This window comes from Eleutherodactylus coqui, chromosome 9 (assembly GCF_035609145.1).
Source record: "Eleutherodactylus coqui strain aEleCoq1 chromosome 9, aEleCoq1.hap1, whole genome shotgun sequence".
Taxonomy (NCBI): Eukaryota; Metazoa; Chordata; class Amphibia; order Anura; family Eleutherodactylidae; genus Eleutherodactylus; species Eleutherodactylus coqui.
The window spans coordinates 122,003,997-122,025,010 of NC_089845.1; the positions used below are offsets into that span (position 1 = coordinate 122,003,997).

Consider the following 21,014-nt stretch of genomic DNA (forward strand, 5'->3'; position numbering starts at 1 on the left):
CAAAACATGGTATGTTGTGGTTCTTCTAGGGCTAGAATAGGAAAAATTTGGTCTACAAATAATGGTGAAGAAATATTCAATCCTGCAATACTAGTCCAGCCTACAGAATCCTAACATTGATTTGTACTGCCATGCTTGCTCAATGTGATAGACTCTATGGCATTAATAAGTAGCGATGATAGAGCGCACGCAAGATCTAATTTCTCCTCATGTTTGTAAATCTTAGTCATCGCCATTAGCAATTTTGAAGACAGCACACAAGGGAAAATACACAATTAGAGAAGCTATTTCTTCTGTCTAAATAAATTGGATATTAATTTTAAATTAATAGGGATATTGGTGTTCTTTTACCCTTTCTTTTTAAATTTCTTGAGTGTAATTATCACCTTAATTAAAGTCATGATCCTGGTATAGTTCGCATGAATGTTATAGAGAAATCTTCCAATCACAACCATCCAACTCACAAAATAACTTTTTGGGTTTTTTTTGGAACCAAGGCTTTGTTCATGCGGCCATATTTAACAAAAAAAATACATGTAGTGCCAAATGCATAATCTTAGCCAGTCACAGGAAAACAGAGAAACCCCACTCGCCATGTCAAGACTACTGATGAGCAAAGTTTTGAAAAGTTCGGTTAGTTTGCCAAACTTTTGCAAAAAGTTTGGCTCTTTTCGAATTCGTTTGAAGCAAACTACCTCCAAAAATGTTATATAGTACTGTCTAAGAGCTCTAAAAGTCCTGTATAACACTCTGAGAGGGTTATATAGGGCTTTTATGACCCCCTAGACAGTGTTATACACCAGTGTTCAGGACTGGTATTCAGTGAAGAACAGTGTTTCAGGTAGAACATTGCTAAAAGCGAAGTCAGGTTTGTGCCAAACTAAATTTTTAGCAAAGTTCTACCCGAAACAGGGTTCTACTAGTTTGGTTCTCCCAACACTAGTTGAGACTTGATGTGATGCCAAACGCAGAGTTCTTCTAAAAGACCTGTGTGACTAAAGCCCAACTTTCCCTGTATACATTAGATTTTTGTAGGATAATAGTCTGACAAAGTCTCTACTGAGGAAAAACCCCGCATAGGTTCGAAAGCTTGCTATAACATAATGTATTTTTGTTAGCCATTAAAAGATATCTGTCTACAAGACTACTTGGTTTCTCTTGCTGAGAACAATCACATTTTACTGTCGTGGGGAAACAAAAATCCTCCCAATTGGACTTTAACCTGCCGAACCATTTGTCCGTACTAGAGAAAATTGGCATTAGAAGTATCCAGCCTACCATGATAAATAATGCAAATAAATGATGGAATAATCCTCCACTGTTCCACCTATTATAATAGTAACTACCATATCAGTCAATATCCGACCTTTTCTTATGGTAGCTACTGTACCAGTTGAAAAGGTACTGCTGTGGAGGAATATTCCCTCAATCATATGCATAGCTTTTTCCCATGAAGCATTGCATTGCCTGTATAAGGTTCACTAAATCCACATGCTGCTCTCCACAAGGAGAAACATTACCCCACCACAGCCATCATAAATAACATACATATGCAAGAAGGATAATTCCATCAACAGCTGACATGGCTAGCTTTAAGCACGCCATAAATTTGGGATATCAATTGGCCATCATCCATGGGATTCTTTGTAGAAGCTATCCCATCAGCTACAACTGGGCTCAAATACATAAAGAAATAAATCTAATATCTTTAACCCCTTAAGGACATGGCCCCTTTTTTTCCCCCATTTTTGTTTTTCCCACCTCCCTTTTAAAAAATCATAACTCTTTTATTTATTCATGAATGTAGCTGTCTGAGGGCTTGTTTTTTGCCAGATGAGTTGTATATTTTATGATACTATTTAATGTGCCATATAATGTACTGAAAAACGTAAAAAAAATTATAAGTGGAGTTAAATGGAAAAAAAATGAAATTCCGCCATCTATGAGTGCGTTTTGTTTCTACGGCCCACAAACTGCAACAAAAATGACATAACTTTATTCTATGGGTCAGTATGATTACTACGATACCAAACTTATATAGGTTTTTTTTTTGCTGTACTACTTTTATTTTTTTTCAAAGATATTTAATTTTTTTAAATTACTTTTTGTAGCCATCTTCTGACCGCAATAATTTTTTATTTTTCCGTCAACATAGTTGTGCAAGGGCTCATTTTGTGCGGTACGACCTGTTGTTTCCGTTGGTACCATTTTTGAATACATATGACTTTTATATCACATTTTTCTTGGAGACAGGGTGACCAAAAAAAAAGCACAATTCTGGCGTTCTTTATTTTGTTTTCTCTGACAACATTCTCCTTGCGGGTAAATAATGCATTGCTTTGTTAGATCAGACTTTTACGGATGCAGCGATACCAAATATATTTTTTTGTATTATTATTTAGATTCTTTTATTATAAATTTGGCAAAAGGAAGGGGTTGGGTTAAACTTTTATTACTTTTTTAAAAATAATTAGTAAAACTGTATTAATGTTATTTGCGATGCTTTGATCGCTGGTGCAGTATAATGTAATGCCACAGCATTACATCATACTGCTACTAAGCAGGCATACTATCAAGCCAACCCACGGGCATGGCTTGATAGGCATTCTGCCATGACAGCCCTGGGTGCCTTTCTGAAGGCCCCCGACTGCCGTGACACAGCTCCCTGTAATCTTATTGTGGGGGGGCTTACGGGGCCCCTGAAAATTGGCCAGGGGATTTAAATGCCGCTGTCAGAATTTACAGCAGCATTTAACCCTTTCCAATCCACTGTCTGACGTCTTTCAACTTTCTGATTGAAGCCTGTACAGCTCTGATGTCGGGGTATTCTTACTGTATATTACTGGCCGCTCTTTTGTTGCGGGCCTCTCCGGCATGTCACATACTGCAGTATTGGCTCTAGCCAGCAGATGGCACCATTGTAAAATGGCAGAAGGAGAAAGCCCTCTAGGAAACCCTGAATCCAAAATTGGATAGCAAAGGGTTAAAGGTTAACAGCTCCGCATGGCTTATTAGAGCTGTTGCCATCAAGTGTCAGCTGCAAGAAACAGCGTGATCTCCCTTCAAACATATCCCGACACTGCAGGACGTAACTGTACATCCTATAGCGTTAAGGGGTTAAAGTGTCCCCACCATCCATGGCTGTGCTGAACACAAAAGAAATTGTCAGTGATCACATGCGCAATGAATGGCATGGGACCCCTACCTGCCTTTTCCAAGGTTTGGAGTGGCAGCAGGACATAAAAAGAGCATGGTGGCTCAGTGGTTAGCACTGTTGCCTTGCAGCGCTGCAGTCCTAGGTTCAAATCTGATTAAAGATGACATCTACATGAAGTTTGTAGGTTCCTATTGTGTTTGCGTGGGTTTCCTCCCACAGTCCAAAAACATACAAAAAGGTGAACTTAGATTGTGAGCCCCAATGGGAATAATATCAAGTGATGTACATTGCTCACCATTCTCCATAGACAGTGATTGGAGTGGTGGTCATACATCTACACCACAGCTCCATACACTAGAGTGACTTAGGGTGCACTATTCCTATGCTCCCTGGGTATCCCAGTATTCAGAGGCCCAGCAATCATCCATCTATTACCCATCTTGTGGATAAGTGATTTTGGTGAGATAGCCCCTTAAACACCTGTACACTGCCTTTGTTTATGAGCCAAACTGGACAGCTGGGGATTACATCTGGAGTCAGTGGTGTCTTGTGAACAGACATCAGCCAGTGGCTGGTAACTCTTTTGGAAGATGCTTCTTTATGGTGGCAGTAGCAGCAGTAGTTCTTTTACCAATTTTAGTCTATTAAATCCTATCCACATCAATGTGCACTTGAGCCAAAGTATTCATGTCAAGTGACACAAGATGTTTTAGGTGGCTCCAAATTACTAGCAGAGGGGCCAACATGGGTATTACCCGATGTTGGATCTGTGTTTGAGATGAAATCCTTGCCTTGCTTGTTTCGCTCGGTCTGGGTGAGCTGAGCGCAATGCAAAATTGCACCAGTTCAGCTGCTTATTGTGCCAAAAATGAGGGAACGCTTAAATTAGAAGAGACACTACTGCCACCTAATGGCAATAGAGTTGTTACCACAGCACCACCTTCTATAATAAAGACCACGACCACAACCAACCTGGGCCAGCGGGAGAGCGGGGTCTGTAGCAAGTGCTCCAACTTGCAACCCGTATTCAGCTGCAGTGATCCCACCGGAGTGCAATGGATCCAGATATCTGCCCAGGTGTTGGCACCAGTCCTGCTTGACCAGACCAGCCTGACGGGATTTCTCTCCGGGGAGCCTCCAGCCATTCTACCTCTGGATTAAATGGAAGGACAGGCTTTCTAGAAAACATTCATATATCCCATATTTTCTGGCCCCCGGCTTAAAACAATACGTTGCTTCATCCAACTTTGGGAACAAAGTTGAAAGTCGCTGCTTTAATCAAGTTATCATTTTAGATCTAACTTCAAAAGCTTGTTTAGACCTTAATGTGTGAACTGTGTTAGCATCTGTAATAACTATCTACTGGGTCTTAAATCTTCCTTTGTAACCTAAGACTTTGTTCTTAAGACTCTCTTCACTATAATACTCTGATAATCCCTACTGTCTGTCTTTTATTCTACAATATACATTACTCTTTATGGTAGCCATGACAACCATCCTCTTTTGTATTTCTATTCTGTATCACAATTTACGGGTTACCTGTCGCTGGAGCTCATCTGTTCAATCACCTGGGTATATTATGGATCAAACTCTTTATCTCATTTTCTGAAATGAGTCGTAAAAATGTCTACGGCCCAGACAATGTATCATCCAATCGGCGGCTTGTATAGTCTTCTCACAATAGAAAAACTTTATAATTTAGTGTATCGTACAGAAATAAAAAAAAAGAGTTAAAAAGTCTTCTTTGCACACAAGAGAAATCTCTGCTCTTCAAGTAATTGTACTTTAGGCAAAACGTTACAGATGACCGTATGGAGACGAGTCCTGTATTTGAAGTAAATCCTTTTTGCTTACACACAAACCCACTTTCCTGAATTTCTAGGTGAGACTTCATGGATTGCTTAACCCCTCAAGGAACAAGTACATTTACAGTGCTTGGTCCTGGGCTTTAATTAATAGTAAAAATACGGCGTGGGATTGAAGCTCCTGCTATGTAGCAGGTTGGGTCCTCGGCTATTAGTTACAGCTGAGCCCCCAGAGGAGAAGGCATAAGCAGTTTTTAACAGCTTCTACCTTTTCCTTTGCAGGCTACATAGCACTCAATGAGCAGTGCAGTACGTAGTGAAGAGAGAAAGAAGAAGTGTCACTTATTTGACCCAGCAATCATATGACCGCCAGGTGCCACCTGACAAGGCAGAGCTGCAGGGTCCTAGTAGATCAACATCAGCTCTGTTAGAGTAGTTTCACATGGGTGATCGCGATACCGCCGCAAGAAAGTTGCAGCAAAATCATGTCTTCTCTTCTTGTGATTTTTGAGTGTCAGCGCTGCTTTTTCTCATAAAAACATTGCTGCCGCTTGCGATCTTTCTCGCGATTTTGCAGCTATATTTCAGCGCAAAAGTCAATAGGACTTTACAATGTTAAAAGGGTTTTCCATGGAAATACTATTGATGACCTATGATCAGAATAGGTTATCAATAGTTGATTGGCTGGGGTCCGCTGCTAGAGACCCCGGTCAATCAGCTGTGCTGGCGCATGCTTTCAGGACTGCAAATACAAAGAGGTCGGAGGGGAAGCCTCCGCGTCGACCTCTGTGTAGTGGCCGATACTTGTAACTGCAGGCACGGCAATGGAGTACCCGGTGTTATTCAGTGGAGGCTCCTGGTGGTCAGCTCAGATGCCCCTCCATGTTGTGGATGGCACTGAGTGAGTCGCTTCTTAAAGGGGTTGTAGCAGAATTATAAGTTCTCCGCTATCCAAAGTATTACTTGTTGATTGGTGGGGGTCTCCCTGATCCTGAGAACAGGGGTCCTGATTCCCTCCTTACTGCAGGCTTACTGCAACTCCTGCAGTGAGGAGGAGATTATTATCATTTTCAATGAGACTGCAGAGACAGTTGAGCGGCAAGCACTCAGGTATTTCAGTCAGCCCCATTGTAATGACGGGAGCACTGATCGTGCATGCTCGGTCATCGGGCCATCTACAATGACATCACTGCGATTGGCAATGCAGATGGGGACACGGGGCACTCATTCTCAGGATTGGCGAGTGTCTCAGTGGTGAGATCTACACTGATCAACAAGTTATCCCTGATCCTGTGAATAGGGAATAACTTGTAATTCTGGTAAACCTCTTTAAAGGAGGGAACAGTGCTCTACAAATGAACTTTTTGGTTGTGCAATTAAAACATTTTCATTACTTATTAGTATAAACATAAACTTGTTCCTGCAACTATGTTAAAATGAGTAGAAAGTGGCCAACCCCATTAACACCTGCACTACCCTTAAAGTGACTCTATGGTCCCACATATAGAAAGATGGCTGCACAGCCTCTCTGTCTACCTGATGCATACTATTCATTAGTAGTCTAAGACACTGCACAGTGCTCCGATTGGCCAGTGCTGCTCATGTGATCAGCCAATTAGAGCACTATATAGTGTCTTGGACTACCGAAGCACTACTATCTTGGTTTGTCTGGGAGCGGACAGTCGCTTTAACCAACATGAGACATGGCATTAACTCCACCTACGTACTACCCTAGACCACCAGAAAACTAGGATTAATCTTACCGTTAATCACTTTTCCATCCGTTTTACCGTTAATCCCGAGTCCATCATGACAGCACACATGGAGGTTGCCGTCTTGACCTCGTTGGGACAGGAAGAGGAGAGTTCAAAAGGCATCCCACCACCATTCTCCAGTGGCTTAAAATTATCACAATGGGTACGTGGCCCAATCTTTTATTGCTGCTGAAGAAACAATGTACTGTTATGTTACATGCATAGCATACAGTAATCTACCAGGATGGGTAAGTATGTGCTGTCATGATGGACTTCATGGAAAAGGAATTAACAATAACATTAATCCTAGTTTTACCATTCTGTCCATCCTGACAGCACACATGGAGGCTATACCAGATTATAACAGTACCGTTAGTTGGGGGGACCACGGCCTGTTGGACCTTCCACCCAAATGCCCGTTCCCTACTAGAATGGAGATCCAAGTGATAATGCTTAGAAAACATATGCACCAGACCACGTTGTGACTTGCAATTTGCTCTGCTGAGGCTTTGCTGTGTTCAGCCCATGAAGAGGCGAGAGCCCTTGTAGAGTGAACTGTTATCCCCTCAAAGGGAAGCAGGTCCTTATTTTGGCCCAGAAACTGAAGAAATAAATTATTAAATCTGCTAAGGTCCGTGAGACCTGTCAGTAGGTTAAGACCGCACATTTGGTATCTAGTTTATGTAGGCGCCGTTCCTTGTCATTTTTATGGTCCTGACAGAAGGAAGGCCGAATTATTTCCCATTCCTTGTGGAACAGTGATACTATTTTATGAAAAAAGGAGGGATCTGGTCTCATGAGGACTATTCTATCTTTAAGCACTTTTAAATAGGGTTCTCTATAGGACAATGCCTGTATCTCCCTAATCCATCTGGCAGTTATAATTGCTAACAAAAGAGCATTTTGATGGTTAGGGTTTTTAGCGACACTGATTGTATGGGCTCAAAGGGAGGATCGCAGAGACTGTTCAACACTAGCTTAAGGTCCCAGGAGGGAACCGATTTACTAATGAACTCCCGAGTGCTGCGCATGCGCAGTGGAGAGGCGGCCCGTCCTGACTCCTGTCAGAGGGCACCTGTCTTCTGCACATGCGCGGATTCCCGGAGGGAGGCGGCTCGTCGGAGGAAGAAGAAGAGTCTGCTGGGAGATGACCTCGCTGCACAACAACAACAGGAAAAAAGCTAAGTATAAGATTTTTATGCTTTAGCATGCCATTAATCGTGGGTTCCCTGTGTCCATTAGGCAGACCAGGGAACAATGGCTGCTAAAGCATAAAAATCTGATTAGTATCAGAACCCCCTTAATCCCTTATCTAAGCCTTCTTGTAGAAAATCTAGGATTTTCGTAAAGTCCAGGCTGCCCAGATCTGGTCTATCTGATCCGCACAAGTTACAGAATTTCTCACATCCCCTGGAGTATATAGTGGAGGAAGAGCCCTTTGGCTCTTAAAGAGAGTGGTTATTGCCTTGGACAACAGTCCTTGGTCTCTCATTCTCCGCCTTTCAGCAGCCAAGCTGTTAATTTTATCCCTGTGGATCTCGTGACAGAACACTGAACCCCTGGACAGAAGATCCTGCCTAAAAGGCAGTGGAACCGGGGTCTGAACTGTCAGTGAGGACAGCAATGGGAACCAGGGTCTTTTTCTCCATGCTGGAGCGATTAAGATTACCCTGGTCAAGCAATTCTAAATTTTTGCAGTGCTCGGGATATTAGGGGGAGAGGAAAAAAGCATATGTCAAGTCCATGTCCCATTCTTGGGAGAGTGTGTCCGGAGCCAGGGGATTGTCAGCTGGTTTTAGGGAGAACGTTGCAGCACTTCGAGTTTCACCATGAAGCAAAGAGGTTTATCCGGGGCAGACCCTACTGAGACGTTAGCAGGTTAAATACTTCCAGGTTTAGAGACCATTCCCCTGGATCTAATTTCTGCCGTTTCAGAAAGTCCGCTACGATTTTTTGTGAGCCTTTAAGAAGAATGGCCAATAGGGACTTCATTTTTTCCTCCAGCCAGGAGAATATTTTCGTGACAGATGTTGAAGATGAGGAAGTCTGATGCTGCCCTGATGGCGAATAAAAAAACACTGTTTCAATGTTGTCTGAAAATATTGTAAACATGCTTTCTACGTATTATGACCTCTGTTTGCATCAACATCTTCCATACTGCTCTATGTACTCTAGTATTTGAGGATTAGGAGCAGACGTAGGAAGGCCAGGAATCCTAACGTTTCCTATCTGCCACCTGTGCTCCCCAGCCAGACTGACTAGCATCAGTGATTACCGAAATAAATGGGGATAGGGACCATTGAACCCCTTTTACTGTCTATTGGGCGACAGCCACCATTGTACAGATTTTTTTCCCCAATTGGGCGGACAATTTAAGCTTTTAGTCTAAAGATAATTGCCTTCTATTCCATGCCAACAGGATTTCCTGTTGGAAGGGCCCAGAGTGGAAGTAAGCCCAAAGAACCATCTGCAGATAGGTGGTCATCTGTCCGAATACCCTCATGGCAGCTCTTATAGAGACAGAGTCTCTTTTCTTAAATCTCAAAAAGGGAGGATATCATCCTTTCTAATAGGTTTGAGGAATCAAGGAGTACTGAGAAAATATTTTGCGTGTCCAGGTTAAGGCTGGATTCCCAACCGAACTCGCATAGCAGTTTAACTGTCAGACCCAGGTGACTTTCCATAGAGTTCCAGCTGACCAAAACAATTAGTGGATTGTCTATATAATGAAAGATGTTAATTCCTATACACCAGATATAGCCAGACGGCTCAATCATTACCTTGGAAAACCTTCAGGGACCAGAGGAAATACCAAGGGCAAACAGACACTAGAAATGGACGATTTTTGAACCCATTTTAACCGCAAATCTGAGATATTTTTGGTATGTCTGGTGAATGGGAATATAACAGTATGCGTTTTGAGGTCAATCGTGCACATGACGCTGCCCTGATTAACCAGGGTAATCATGGACCCAATAGCCTCCATTTTAAACTTAGAAATGTACTGATTAAGGGATTTTAAATTAATTATGGTTTCAAAAGAAGAGTTAGGTTTAGTAACCAAAAAAGGAGGAGTAATAATCAAAACTGTTCCACTAAAGGACCTGGGATAACGGCTCCCAAATGTATTAAGTCCCGAACTCCCTGCCAATCTCCCTTGGAGAAGAGGGGACTAGTCTGGTGTAACTATAAAACTTAAGGGGAAGAGATAAGAAATCTATTCTGTACATTATCTGCAGTATCCTGGGATTCGCAGTTATCTGGTTCCATCTCCCTGAGACCTGAGAGAGCCTACCCCCATTTTCATCTGGATTCGGCTGTATTGGGGAAAAGAGGGACTCTTACCCTTATCTCGCCCGCAGACTTTTTCCACTTTAAATTCATGCTCAGAACATACAACCTCGCCCTCCACCATGCCAAACAAGTCTACTTCATCTCTCTCGTCTCCTCACTATCCCTTAACCCTAAAAGACTCTGACACTTTCCAATGCCTTCTCAGACCAAAACTGCAGCCCCACATGACAGATCTCAGTGCTAAAGAGCTGGCTACGTACTTCAAAAAGAAAATTGATGACATCCGGCAGGAAATAACCTCCCAATCCCAGACTAGCCCCAACCCTAGTCTCGTCAGTAGTGCATCTAGCTCCTATTCACGCTCTGTACTTAGACCAACGACAGAGGAAGAAGGCTCCAGACTGCTCTCCTCCGCTCGCCCCACCACCTGCGCTAGCGACCCTTTTCCCTCACACCTCTTGCGCTCCCTCTCCCCGGTGGTCATCTCCCACCTCACCACTATATTCAATCTTTCTCTGGCCTCTGGCATTTTCCTCTCCTCGTTCAAACACGCTATCATTTCCCAACTGCTAAAGAAACCGACTCTTGACTCGACCGATGCTGCCAACTATCAACCCATCTCAAAGCTCGCATTCATCTCCAAACTACTAGAACGCTTGGTTTACTCTCGTCTTATAAACTATCTCTCAGAAAAATCTCTTCTTGACCCTCTACAGTCTGGCTTCCGCCCCCTACACTCGACAGAAACCGCCCTGACTAAAGTGTCAAACGACCTCCTGACTGCCAAATCGAGGGGTGACTACTCCCTACTGATCATCCTCGACCTCTCTGCAGCATTTGATACTGTTGACCACAAACTTCTCCTCACTATGCTTCGTTCCATTGGGCTAAAAGGACACTGCCCTCTCCTGGTTCTCCTCCTACCTATCCGACCGCTCCTTCAGGGTCTGCTTTGCTGGCTCTACCTCCCCTCCTCTTCCCCTTGCTGTTGGGGTCCCCCAGGGCTCGATCCTCAGCCCCCTCCTCTTCCCCTTGCTGTTGGGGTCCCCCAGGGCTCGGTCCTCAGCCCCCTCCTCTTCTTCTACAGAGCCCCCATTGGACAGATCATCAGGAGATTTGGTTTCCAGTACCATCTCTATGCTGATGATACCCAGCTATACACCTCCTCCCGGGATGTCACAGCAACATTCCTCCAGAGTGCCACCGACTGTCTGTCTGCTATGTTCAACACTATGTCCTCTCTCTACCTAAAACTGAACCTCTCAAAAACTGACCTCCTGGTGTTCCCGCCCTCCACTAACCGCCCTCATCCTGATATCATCATCTCAGTGTGTGGCACAACCATAACTCCCAGACAGCATGCCCACTGCCTTGGGGTCATATTCGACTCGGATCTCTCCTTCACCCCCTACATCGAATCTCTGTCCTGAACATGTCATCTGCACCTCAAGAACATCGCTAGAATACACCCTTTTCTCACCGTGGACACTAAAAACACTCACTATTGCCGTCATCCACTCCCGGCTCGATTATTGCAACTCTCTGCTAATAGGCCTCCCCTGCTCCAGACTCTACCCTCTCCAATCCATCCTGAATGTGGCAGCCAGGCTCATCCTCCTGTCCAGCCGCTACTCGGGCGCCTCTGCCCTGTGCCGGTCCTTGCACTGGCTACCCGTCAAATACAGAATACAATTTAAACTCGCTACCCTCATCCACAAAGCGCTCCACAGCACCGCCCCGCCCTACATTGCTTCCCTCATCTCAATCCACCAGCCAGCCAGGGCCCTCCGCACTGCTAATGAAATCAGACTGAGTGCCCCTTTAATTTGAACCTCTCATTCCCGCCTCCAAGACTTCTCCAGAGCAGCACCTGTCCTCTGGAACACGCTACCAAAAAATATTCGGGCAATCACTGCCACACTAAACTTCAGGCGTGCTCAAAAAACGCACCTCTTCAGGGAGACATATCATATCCCCTAAACCAAACCCCTGAGTACTCCGCCTGATAACCTGCTCCCTGTCCCACAGACTGCAATCCCTGCTAGCTGCAGCATCCCGATTTCGCCACTATACGGCCTGACCATTTCCTGTGTGTATAGCATCCCTCATTCTCCACCTCTCCATACCATGCACATCTCCAGCCCCTTCACCTTCTGTATCACCCCATTATCTGTAGTATGTAAGCTCATTAAAGCAGGACCCTCAGCCCTACTGTTTCCATTAATTGATTACTTCATGAAACCGTTGTCTTGTGTTATTTCCCCTGTATTGTAAGCGCTGTGGAATATGTTGGCGCTATATAAATAAAGATGATTATTATCATCTCCTTTACTTAGGCTGGTACGCCTGTTTACGAAAGAAAGGATTCCTCTTGGCTAGGTAATCTGTGGGGAAACTTTTCCCCCATCTCCCGCTTTCTCCAGAATCTTGTCTAGTTCTGGCCCGAATAAATACACCCCCTGTGACAGGAATGGAGCAGAGCTTATTTCTTGAGAGTGTGTCTCCTACCCAGGCCTTAAGCCATAGGGCCCTTACAGAGTTTCCCAATGCTGCGTTTTGGGCTGAAAAGTATACGGCCTCTGCCAGGAATCCGGTGGCTATTTTAAGTAATGGCACGCACTTCTGCTTCAGATGGTTTTCTAGCTGTGAGAGCCACAGAGGTGGCTGCTATATTTGTTTTTAGAAGACTAGATGTAGTCTCCCATGATTTCATTAGGTCTTCTATTTGAGATATTGCAGTTGGAAATGTGAAAAAATGACGATTTTTTTCAAAATTTTCCCAATTTTGGAGCTTTTAATAAATAAACAGAAACTCTAATCAGTCTTTTTTTTCCACCTAAATGAAGTCCAACATGTGGCGAAAAAACAATGTCAGAATCGCTTGGATATGCAAAACCTTTCTGGTGTTTTTCCATGCTAAAGTGACACGTGTCAGATTTGCTAAATTTGGCCTGGTCATTAAGGCGCAAACAGGCTTGGTCACTAAGGGGTTAATCACTCCTCCACTATTTATTTGTACATATCACTCAGTGTTTAATCCAGCCAAACTGATGAAGGGGCTCGTCCTCGAAACGCGTTTTCAATTGCTGGTTTTTACTTTGTCAAATAATAAAAAAGTGCTTTCGCTATCGCATATTGGAGCTTAATCCTCTAGTAGCTTGCGCCTTCACACCAGTATTTTTCCCACACTTTTTTTAAATCAGGCCTTGGAGTTTCATCCTGCAATGGCCATTATACCAGACAGACAGCCTGTCAATCACCTTTTTTGTCCAAGTGGACTACTAACGGTTGCAGCTTTCCCCTGCCACCTTCCATGTTGTTCATAGCATATTCAAGGTGAATTCTGAGCTGCAATCCTGCAGAAGAGGCTCACTTGGGTAATGGAGCCACCATTTTTTTTTTTTTTAAATTTGGTGGGGCTGACACCGCCGTAGCGCGTGTCTGATGTCATCACCTGCACCACATGATCATCCAGCAACCCTGCACTGACCGCCGCATCACAGGTGGATCGTTCATGTGTGGACACCTTAAGTGATCCACCAGCCTCAGCTTCCCAATGAGCTAGGATTACAGGCACACGACACAGAGCCCAGCCGTCACAGGTTAAACGTTGGACCCATACGCAGGTATGTTGAAGCATATGAAGACAGTCCGGCAATCCAAAAACCGCCACTACTCACAAAGTGGGTGCAGGACTGCACTCTTTATCGCCTAGGTAAGTGATCTTTTCTCTCCTTCCTTCAGCACTCCATGGAGGAACTCTCCTCTGTATCCGTTGGGACAGGAAAAACATTGGAGAATGGTGGTGGGAGGCGGTCTTTTGAACTCTTCTCTTCCTGTCCCAGTGAGGTCAAGAGGACAACCTTCATATGTGCTGTCAGGATGGAAAGTCCATTTTTTTTTTTTTTTTTTTTCTTCTTATTTCCAGGTGTCTAAACTTGGATGTGTCTTATCGTCCAAAAAACTATTCATATAGGAGGCAAAATCTGCGTTGTGACAGCTTGCCTTCTGTAACAAACCGGAAGGGTGTTCCTTTATCTCCCTGCAGGTCATTATTGATATGTTTCCCAGCTAAAAGTACACTTATTTATCAAGCGTACTATCAAGAATAACATGAAATGATAGAAGAATTCTTCAAGTTTTTATTGCACCTTAGAAGCTCCATGTGGCCATCATTGCTGATAGTGGATGACTTAAAACAACACATCTCCGCTGCAGTGGAATCGCTAACAGGGGATATGCCGGGGCGCTTGTGGCCAGAACTGGACTACCAACATCTGTCGTGTTACCAACGGTGCCCCCAACGAACATCTGTTAGATGCATTACAAACGTGAAGCGTTCTTCTATCTTTTCCTGTCCTACTGGCTGCTGGATGTCACTTCATGGATGAAGATATTAGCGTTACTTTTGCACCGTTCTCTATGAACCACCCTGTACTGTTGTAAAACGGAGGCCATCTCTACGAATAATCTCAGAGTGCGGACACAGACTGCTGACCCCCACGAATACTACATATGTAAGCCATTACAGAATGCATGACATATAATTATTAGGGATGAGCGAGCATACTCGTCCAAGCTTGATACTCGTTCGAGTATTAGGGTGTTCGAGATGCTTGTTACTCGAGACGAGCACCACGCGATGTTCGAGTTACTGTCACTTTCATCTCTGAGAAGTTTGTGCGCTTTTCTGGCCAATAGAAAGACATGGAAGGCATTACAACTTCCTCCTGTGACATTCCAGCCCTATACCACCCCCCTGCAGTGAGTGGCTGGGGAGATCAGGTGTCACCCGAGTATTTAAATCTGCCCCGCCCGCGGCTCGCCACAGATGCATGCTGACATAGATCAGGGACAGTGCTGCTGATGCTGCTGCTGCTATAGGGAGAGGGTTAGGTGTTATTTTAGTCTTCAAGAACCCCAACGGTCCTTCTTAGGGCCACATCTGACCATGTGCAGTACTGTTGAGGCTGCTTTTAGCAGTGTTGCACAATTTTTTTTTTGTATATCGGGCGTGCAGACCATAGCGTCCTCAGTCTGCAGTCATTTTACGCAGTATAGGGGCAGTACTGGTGAGGCAGGGAAAGAGGTATACTGGCTATATAGGCAGTGGCCTTTTTCCCAAAAACTTCCAAAAAATACAATATTAGGCCTGCCTGTCACTGCCTTCAGTTCACTGCGTCTCTGCTGGGGGTAGTAGTTGTTGAATTAATACCCAGCCTTGCGCATAATTGTTAAGAGACTGTTATCTCCCTAAACTGCTGCAACGGGAATATTACTGTGGCCTGTCTTGACTGCTACTACTACTGAAATGGAACTAATACTGTGCTCCCCCTATACTGTTGCTTCGGAATTGTTACTGGGGCCTGTCTGGACTGCTACTACTACTAAAATGGAACTAATACTGTGCTCCCCCTATAATGCTGCTAGTGATATGTTACTGAGGCCTGTCCCTAATGCTACCGCTAAAATGTTACTAATTCTGGGCTCTGCCTATACCGCTGCTAATGCTATGTCACTGGGGTGTGGAAACGGAGGCTTCCCAAAGACATGATGGTGGTGAGGCCATTTCCCACCAACGCGGTTACTGTTAAGGTGCATATAACCACGGACACGTAGTGCCTCAAAAACATCCCCCTCCTCCTCCAATAATGAAAACATTCTTGGCAAATACCTTTGCATTGGTCCGTCTGGTGGCAGTCCAAGAATTTCACCTTTACCGACACAACAAGAGAGCCCCCCTACCATCCCCCCGCCACGGCCCACTTAATCCTGGCCCCTTCCGAAAACCAACTAAATAAAACCGCGCTACTAGGTCCGCAGTCGCCACCACATTCCCACCAACTCGGTTACTGTTAAGGTACATATTACCACTCTGACTGGGGCATGCACTGTGGGCCGAAGCACACCTGTATTGTATGTGATGTTAGCTCTGCTGAGCAGGGCACTGCAATGGGATACATTTATGTACCGCCGGTGGGTTCCAGGGAGCCACCCATGCTGTGGGTCCACAGGGACTTCACATTAGGGATTTGTACCTGCCAGTGTCTATGTATTAAAAACCCCGGTCAGACTGGGGCATGCAGTGTGGGCCGAAGCCCACCTGTATTTAATCTGACGTTAGCCCTACTATCCGGGGCACTGCATTGGGACAAACTACAGGAGCAATACAGCGCTAATGAGACGTGCACAGCTACGCTAGCATTGGAGTCCGCTGTAGGCCCGCGATTGCTGAGGGTTTGTGCAGAGGCCTATGTCCTGGGTGCAGTGAAAGTCCGCTTCCTGCCTAGGATTGTTGAAGCTGGGGACCGAGGCCTATGTCATGGCCGCGGTGCAAGTCTGCCATGTTTGGCCGGTCAGATCAATTTTTGGTTCATGTCTTGGGTTTCCTAGGATCCACCTATGCTGTTGGTGCAAACTTAGCTCCCATCACGGTGTTTGACCTGTGCGCTGTGGACACTGGGTCGTGCGGGGGGGGGGGTGTTGGGCAGCATGTAACCCAGGAGAAGTGGCAGCGGACTGTCATGCAGGCAGTGATTGTGCTTAGTTGGAGGTAGTGTGGTGCTTAGCTAAGGTATGCCTTGCTAACGAGGGTTTTTCAGAAGTAAAAATTGTTGGGAGGGGGGCACTCTTGCTGCTATTGTGGCTGAATAGTGGGACCTGGGAACTTGAGATGCAGCCCAACATGTAGCCCCTCGCCTGCCCTATCCGTTTCTGTGTCGTTCCCATCACTTTCTTGAATTTCCCAGATTTTCACAAATGAAAACCTTAGCGAGCATCGGCGATATACAAAAATGCTCGAGTCGCCCATTGACTTCAATGGGGTTCGTTACTCGAAACGAACCCTCGAGCATCGCGAAAAGTTCGACTCGAGTAACGAGCACCCGAGCATTTTGGTGCTCGCTCATCTCTAATAATTATATAAAACCAAGCTCAATCCATCATTTTGTATAGTATTTAATTGCATGAATTAAGGCATAAAGTGTAAAAAATACATGGTATGCATTACAATTCTTCACAGTGTTCTCAGTTTGGTAAATGAAGCACCAGAAAATCACAGTTCTCATTTAGAACTAGACTAATACATTCTTAGTGTAGACAGAGGTCTGATTTCTTGGGGTAAATATCTTTTTTTTCAAGAAGAGAAAACAAAACAAAAAAATAATTCCTTTACGGGGACAAAACCAACTAGTATGACGTGGTACCAAAAACATGGAAAATTACGTAGAAGTTTCAGTACTTGAAGATTATTTAGGGCACTAGGCCTGCACAACCTCCATTGTTCTAGTCTTCTCTGGACGTGTGATGAGAGGAGCCATCATTAAGAGCCTTTAGTACTCCGGATTAATTTTTCCATATGATCCCACTGCTCTCTAGTTACCTGTCCAGGAAACAGAAAATGGTAAATACCGCTTGTAATGTGTATGGCGAGCTCCAACATAAGCTGCTGGCTGCATAGCCTGGTAGAAATCGCATTAAGGCCTCCTGCACACTAGCGTTTTCTTCATCTTTGTGACGTACGTAAAAAAAAACAAAAAAAAACGGACAAGACATGGACCCATATTATTCAATGAGACAGTACACACAATCACGCAGACTGCTTGCAAATAGGCATGTCAATATGCGGGCCGTCCATGTATTGGACAGCGCGCGGCCCGAGGTTTCAAGTGGTTCGGGTGCAACTCTTATATGCAGCAAGTATGCTGGTAGCCTAAGCTTCATTCCATGGTTCCTATACAGGGTTGGTAATAAACAATCACAGCTGCACTCCAACTCTATGGGATGGACGAGGATAGTGGAATACAGCGTGGATCTGCCACGGATTCACATATGGATAAAGCCCTGCCAATGGCAAAATCAGTTTGCAGAATTTGATGCAGATCTTCATGAAGTAGTGACTTCTTCAAGCGAAACCGAGTCGGAAATTCCACATATGGATTCTGCGTGCTGACAAAGCTATATCCACATGCAGATCCGCGACAAAATCCAGGACAGAATAGTCACAGACTTCTGCCATGGGAAATTTACTGCTAGGACCTTCCAAACTAATAAAATTAAAAAATACCTTTTATTAAATTCCTTTAAAAGAAGAACAAAACAAGTCATTCTTTTCTGATTTTTGTAAATTGCGGTGCACTGGAATTCTTCGCTGCATTGCATTTACTTTTAGAGACAGATCATTTTGGCGACCACTGGTCCATGATTATCAGTCCTGGACTATGTGTGGCTTCCACACTTTATAAAAATTTAGCCACAACCCAACCTTTTGGTTGGAACTAGCGCATTGTAACCCCTGAGGAACCCACCAGTTGGGAGAAACGCGTTGGGTAACGCGCATTTTTGCTTTAAGAGCAAACTCCTTATGTGCAAGTCCTTCCCACTATACGACGCACATTAGGATACCAGATTTAGAGTGATTCTACTTTATTTGATCACTTTTCTGGATCTATGATCAATGTTGTACATCAATTGAGCTTCATCACATGACTCGATTTCCCATTGTTCATATTTCAGAAGTGGCGGTTGCTGTCGTTTTTTAAGGTTGAGTCCTATTATACGACTCCAACCTGTTTGGTCACTAGTCACTAGTGGCCTTCTTAATCCTAATCTTCCCCTTATTTGTTTGTATTTGTTTTGTTCTTCTTTTAAAGGAATTTAATAAAAGGTATTTTTTAATTTTATTAGTTTGGAAGGTCCTAGCAGTAAATTTCCCAAAGTTCTGACTGGGATTAGCTGCCCTTGTAAATTTGCAGACTTCTGCCATGGCTTTAGAAGCAGAGTTCGCACAGCGGCGGATTCTACTCTGAACATATTCTAAATCTGCAGCATTTCAATTTATGTTGTAGATTTTCAGTGCAGATTTCATCTGTTCAAATGAGGGGGCGAAATCTAAAAGTCAAAATCTGCGTCACATAGTGATTGTCACGCGGATGAAAAACCGCAATGGATTGTGGAAAATCCGCTACGTGTGAACGTATCCTAAAGATTGCTATCAGATACGGATGCCCAGAGTTCTATCCTCCCTGGAGTGTGCGGTTGGAGGTCACAAAGGTGGGCGACTGTCCATGAACTTCACCGCTGAGTAAACTTTACTTATTGGCCAGATTCATAGGGGTGTATTGGTGTGAGCAGCGCACATTGAACAGAACCCATTGATTTTAATCAGTTTGTTCACATGCGCACATTTTTCTATGCATTTCAGTTGTGCAAAAAAAAAAAAAGCGCAGCATCCTCTTCTTTCCTGGGCCTTGGCGCATCAAAAGTCCTCATAGAAGTCAATGGGCAGGCGAAAACAGGTGGGCAAAATGCTAGGAGATGTGTGAAACACTGCGTAATTGCGCAGGAAAAAAGAACACACCTGGAACTCATTAAATTAGCCATTTCAATAAGTACGTATTTTCTGCCAATGCGCAAAGGCACATGCCTTCAACGTGAAAAAAGTACAGTAAAATATGCTGTTGTGCGCACAAAAAAAGCATAATTTGTTTTGCAAATGCACAGTGCTCACACGCGCACAAATACGCATACGCTCATGTGAAACTGGCCTAAGTACTGCAGGATGTGATTTTTTTTTAACAAGTCTCGCATGCCGACACGCAGCAAGTACGTAATGACTTGTGTCGCCAATCCCCATGCACTATCTTGGTGTGAAGGCGCATTATCTTTTACGCAAGTAATACATGCGGAAAAATCGAGAAAAAAAAATGCGCTGGTGTGACTGGCCCAATGGAAATCAATGGGCACCGCACAGTTATAATACACCGGCCTAACTGGAGGTACACTTTATAGCCATCTATAAGTAGTAAGCTTTTCCTAAGGCCGCTTCTACACGGGCGACGCGACATCGCTGAGAGAAAAAAAATCGCAGTGATATCGCATCGGTGACCCGTGTGATTTTTGTTGTGCGTGGTCCTACAAAATATAAGCCCTACCCCAAAAATAAGCCCTAGCTGCATCAAAAAGTAAAAAAAAAAAAAAAAAAAAAAAAGAAGAATACATCACCCCCGATCTTCAGTCTTCTGCCAGCCCTTCCTGGATTGGAGGTTGAAATCCCCGCCTCCAGGAAGGGCTGGCTGTGATTGGTTCTCGAGCGGCTCTGATAGGGAAACATGGGCTACAAAAAAAACCCCAAAACAAAATCGCAAATTGCGGCTGTATAGAGCATGCCACAATGTTGTAGTCTCGCAATGTCACAGCCTATAAAACATCGCTCGTGTAGAAGAACCCATAGGAAAGCATGGGCTCTACATACATGCGATTTGTAGCACTGTCAATAACGTCGCCCGTGTGGAAGCGGCCTAAAAGTGACACTGGAGCAAAGACAATAATCTCCCGCTGTAAACAAAGTCATAGCGAAGAGCGACAAAACATGCAGCCCAGGAAGGACTAGGATGGATACTTTACCTTCTGTAGGTTGTTAAATTCTCCAGCCATACTAACATATTCCCCACCATCCAGGCGTATGACCTGCAACGGGAAAACACCTTAATCACCCTTCCAAGGCAAAGAGAAAACTCAAGACATTCCTTTATTAGTTCTACAAACCCCAAAAAGAGAAGCGCAATTCTATCTAAAATGCATTATCTGTATAGATCAAAATATACAAATATGCCATAAACACAAAAACAAAAGGAGAATCCCAGAAAGGAAGCAAACGGGTCCCACAGAGTGTATCAGGGGGATATTAAGGATCCGTGCTTTTGTCAAACTCTCATATAAGGTCTCGTATAAGTGGATACAATACATAATTAAGGTAGGAAACACCCAAATACATCAACCGCAACTTGTAAGTACATCAACCTAATACAATCCATGTTAAACTACTATATACCTACAAACCCAGATGCCGCAACCCCAATGCGGGTTTTATGCATCTTCCTCAGGGAGTTTATACCCTCTGCTATACAAGTCCTCCTTATATACGAAAGTCTCTCCCCCCCACGACTCAGTCAATGCTGTTCAACAATGGCGCTGCCTGTACTGTGTCGCCGAGCGGTCATAAAT

The 21,014-nt window shown here is 44.2% G+C and overlaps 1 protein-coding gene across 1 annotated transcript in view; it reads right to left on the bottom strand.

Moving 5' to 3' along the window:
• Positions 1-16,951: 16,951 nt before the first annotated feature.
• DECR1 (2,4-dienoyl-CoA reductase 1) overlaps positions 16,952-21,014 on the bottom strand; it is a 59,659-nt gene continuing 55,596 nt past the window's right edge. The window contains exons 9-10 of the mRNA XM_066578432.1: positions 20,415-20,477; positions 16,952-17,391 (exon numbers count right to left, since the gene is read on the bottom strand). Of these exons, the coding sequence (XP_066434529.1) occupies positions 17,332-17,391; positions 20,415-20,477 (123 nt within the window). The 3' untranslated portion in view covers positions 16,952-17,331. The remainder of the gene's footprint in view (positions 17,392-20,414; positions 20,478-21,014) is intronic.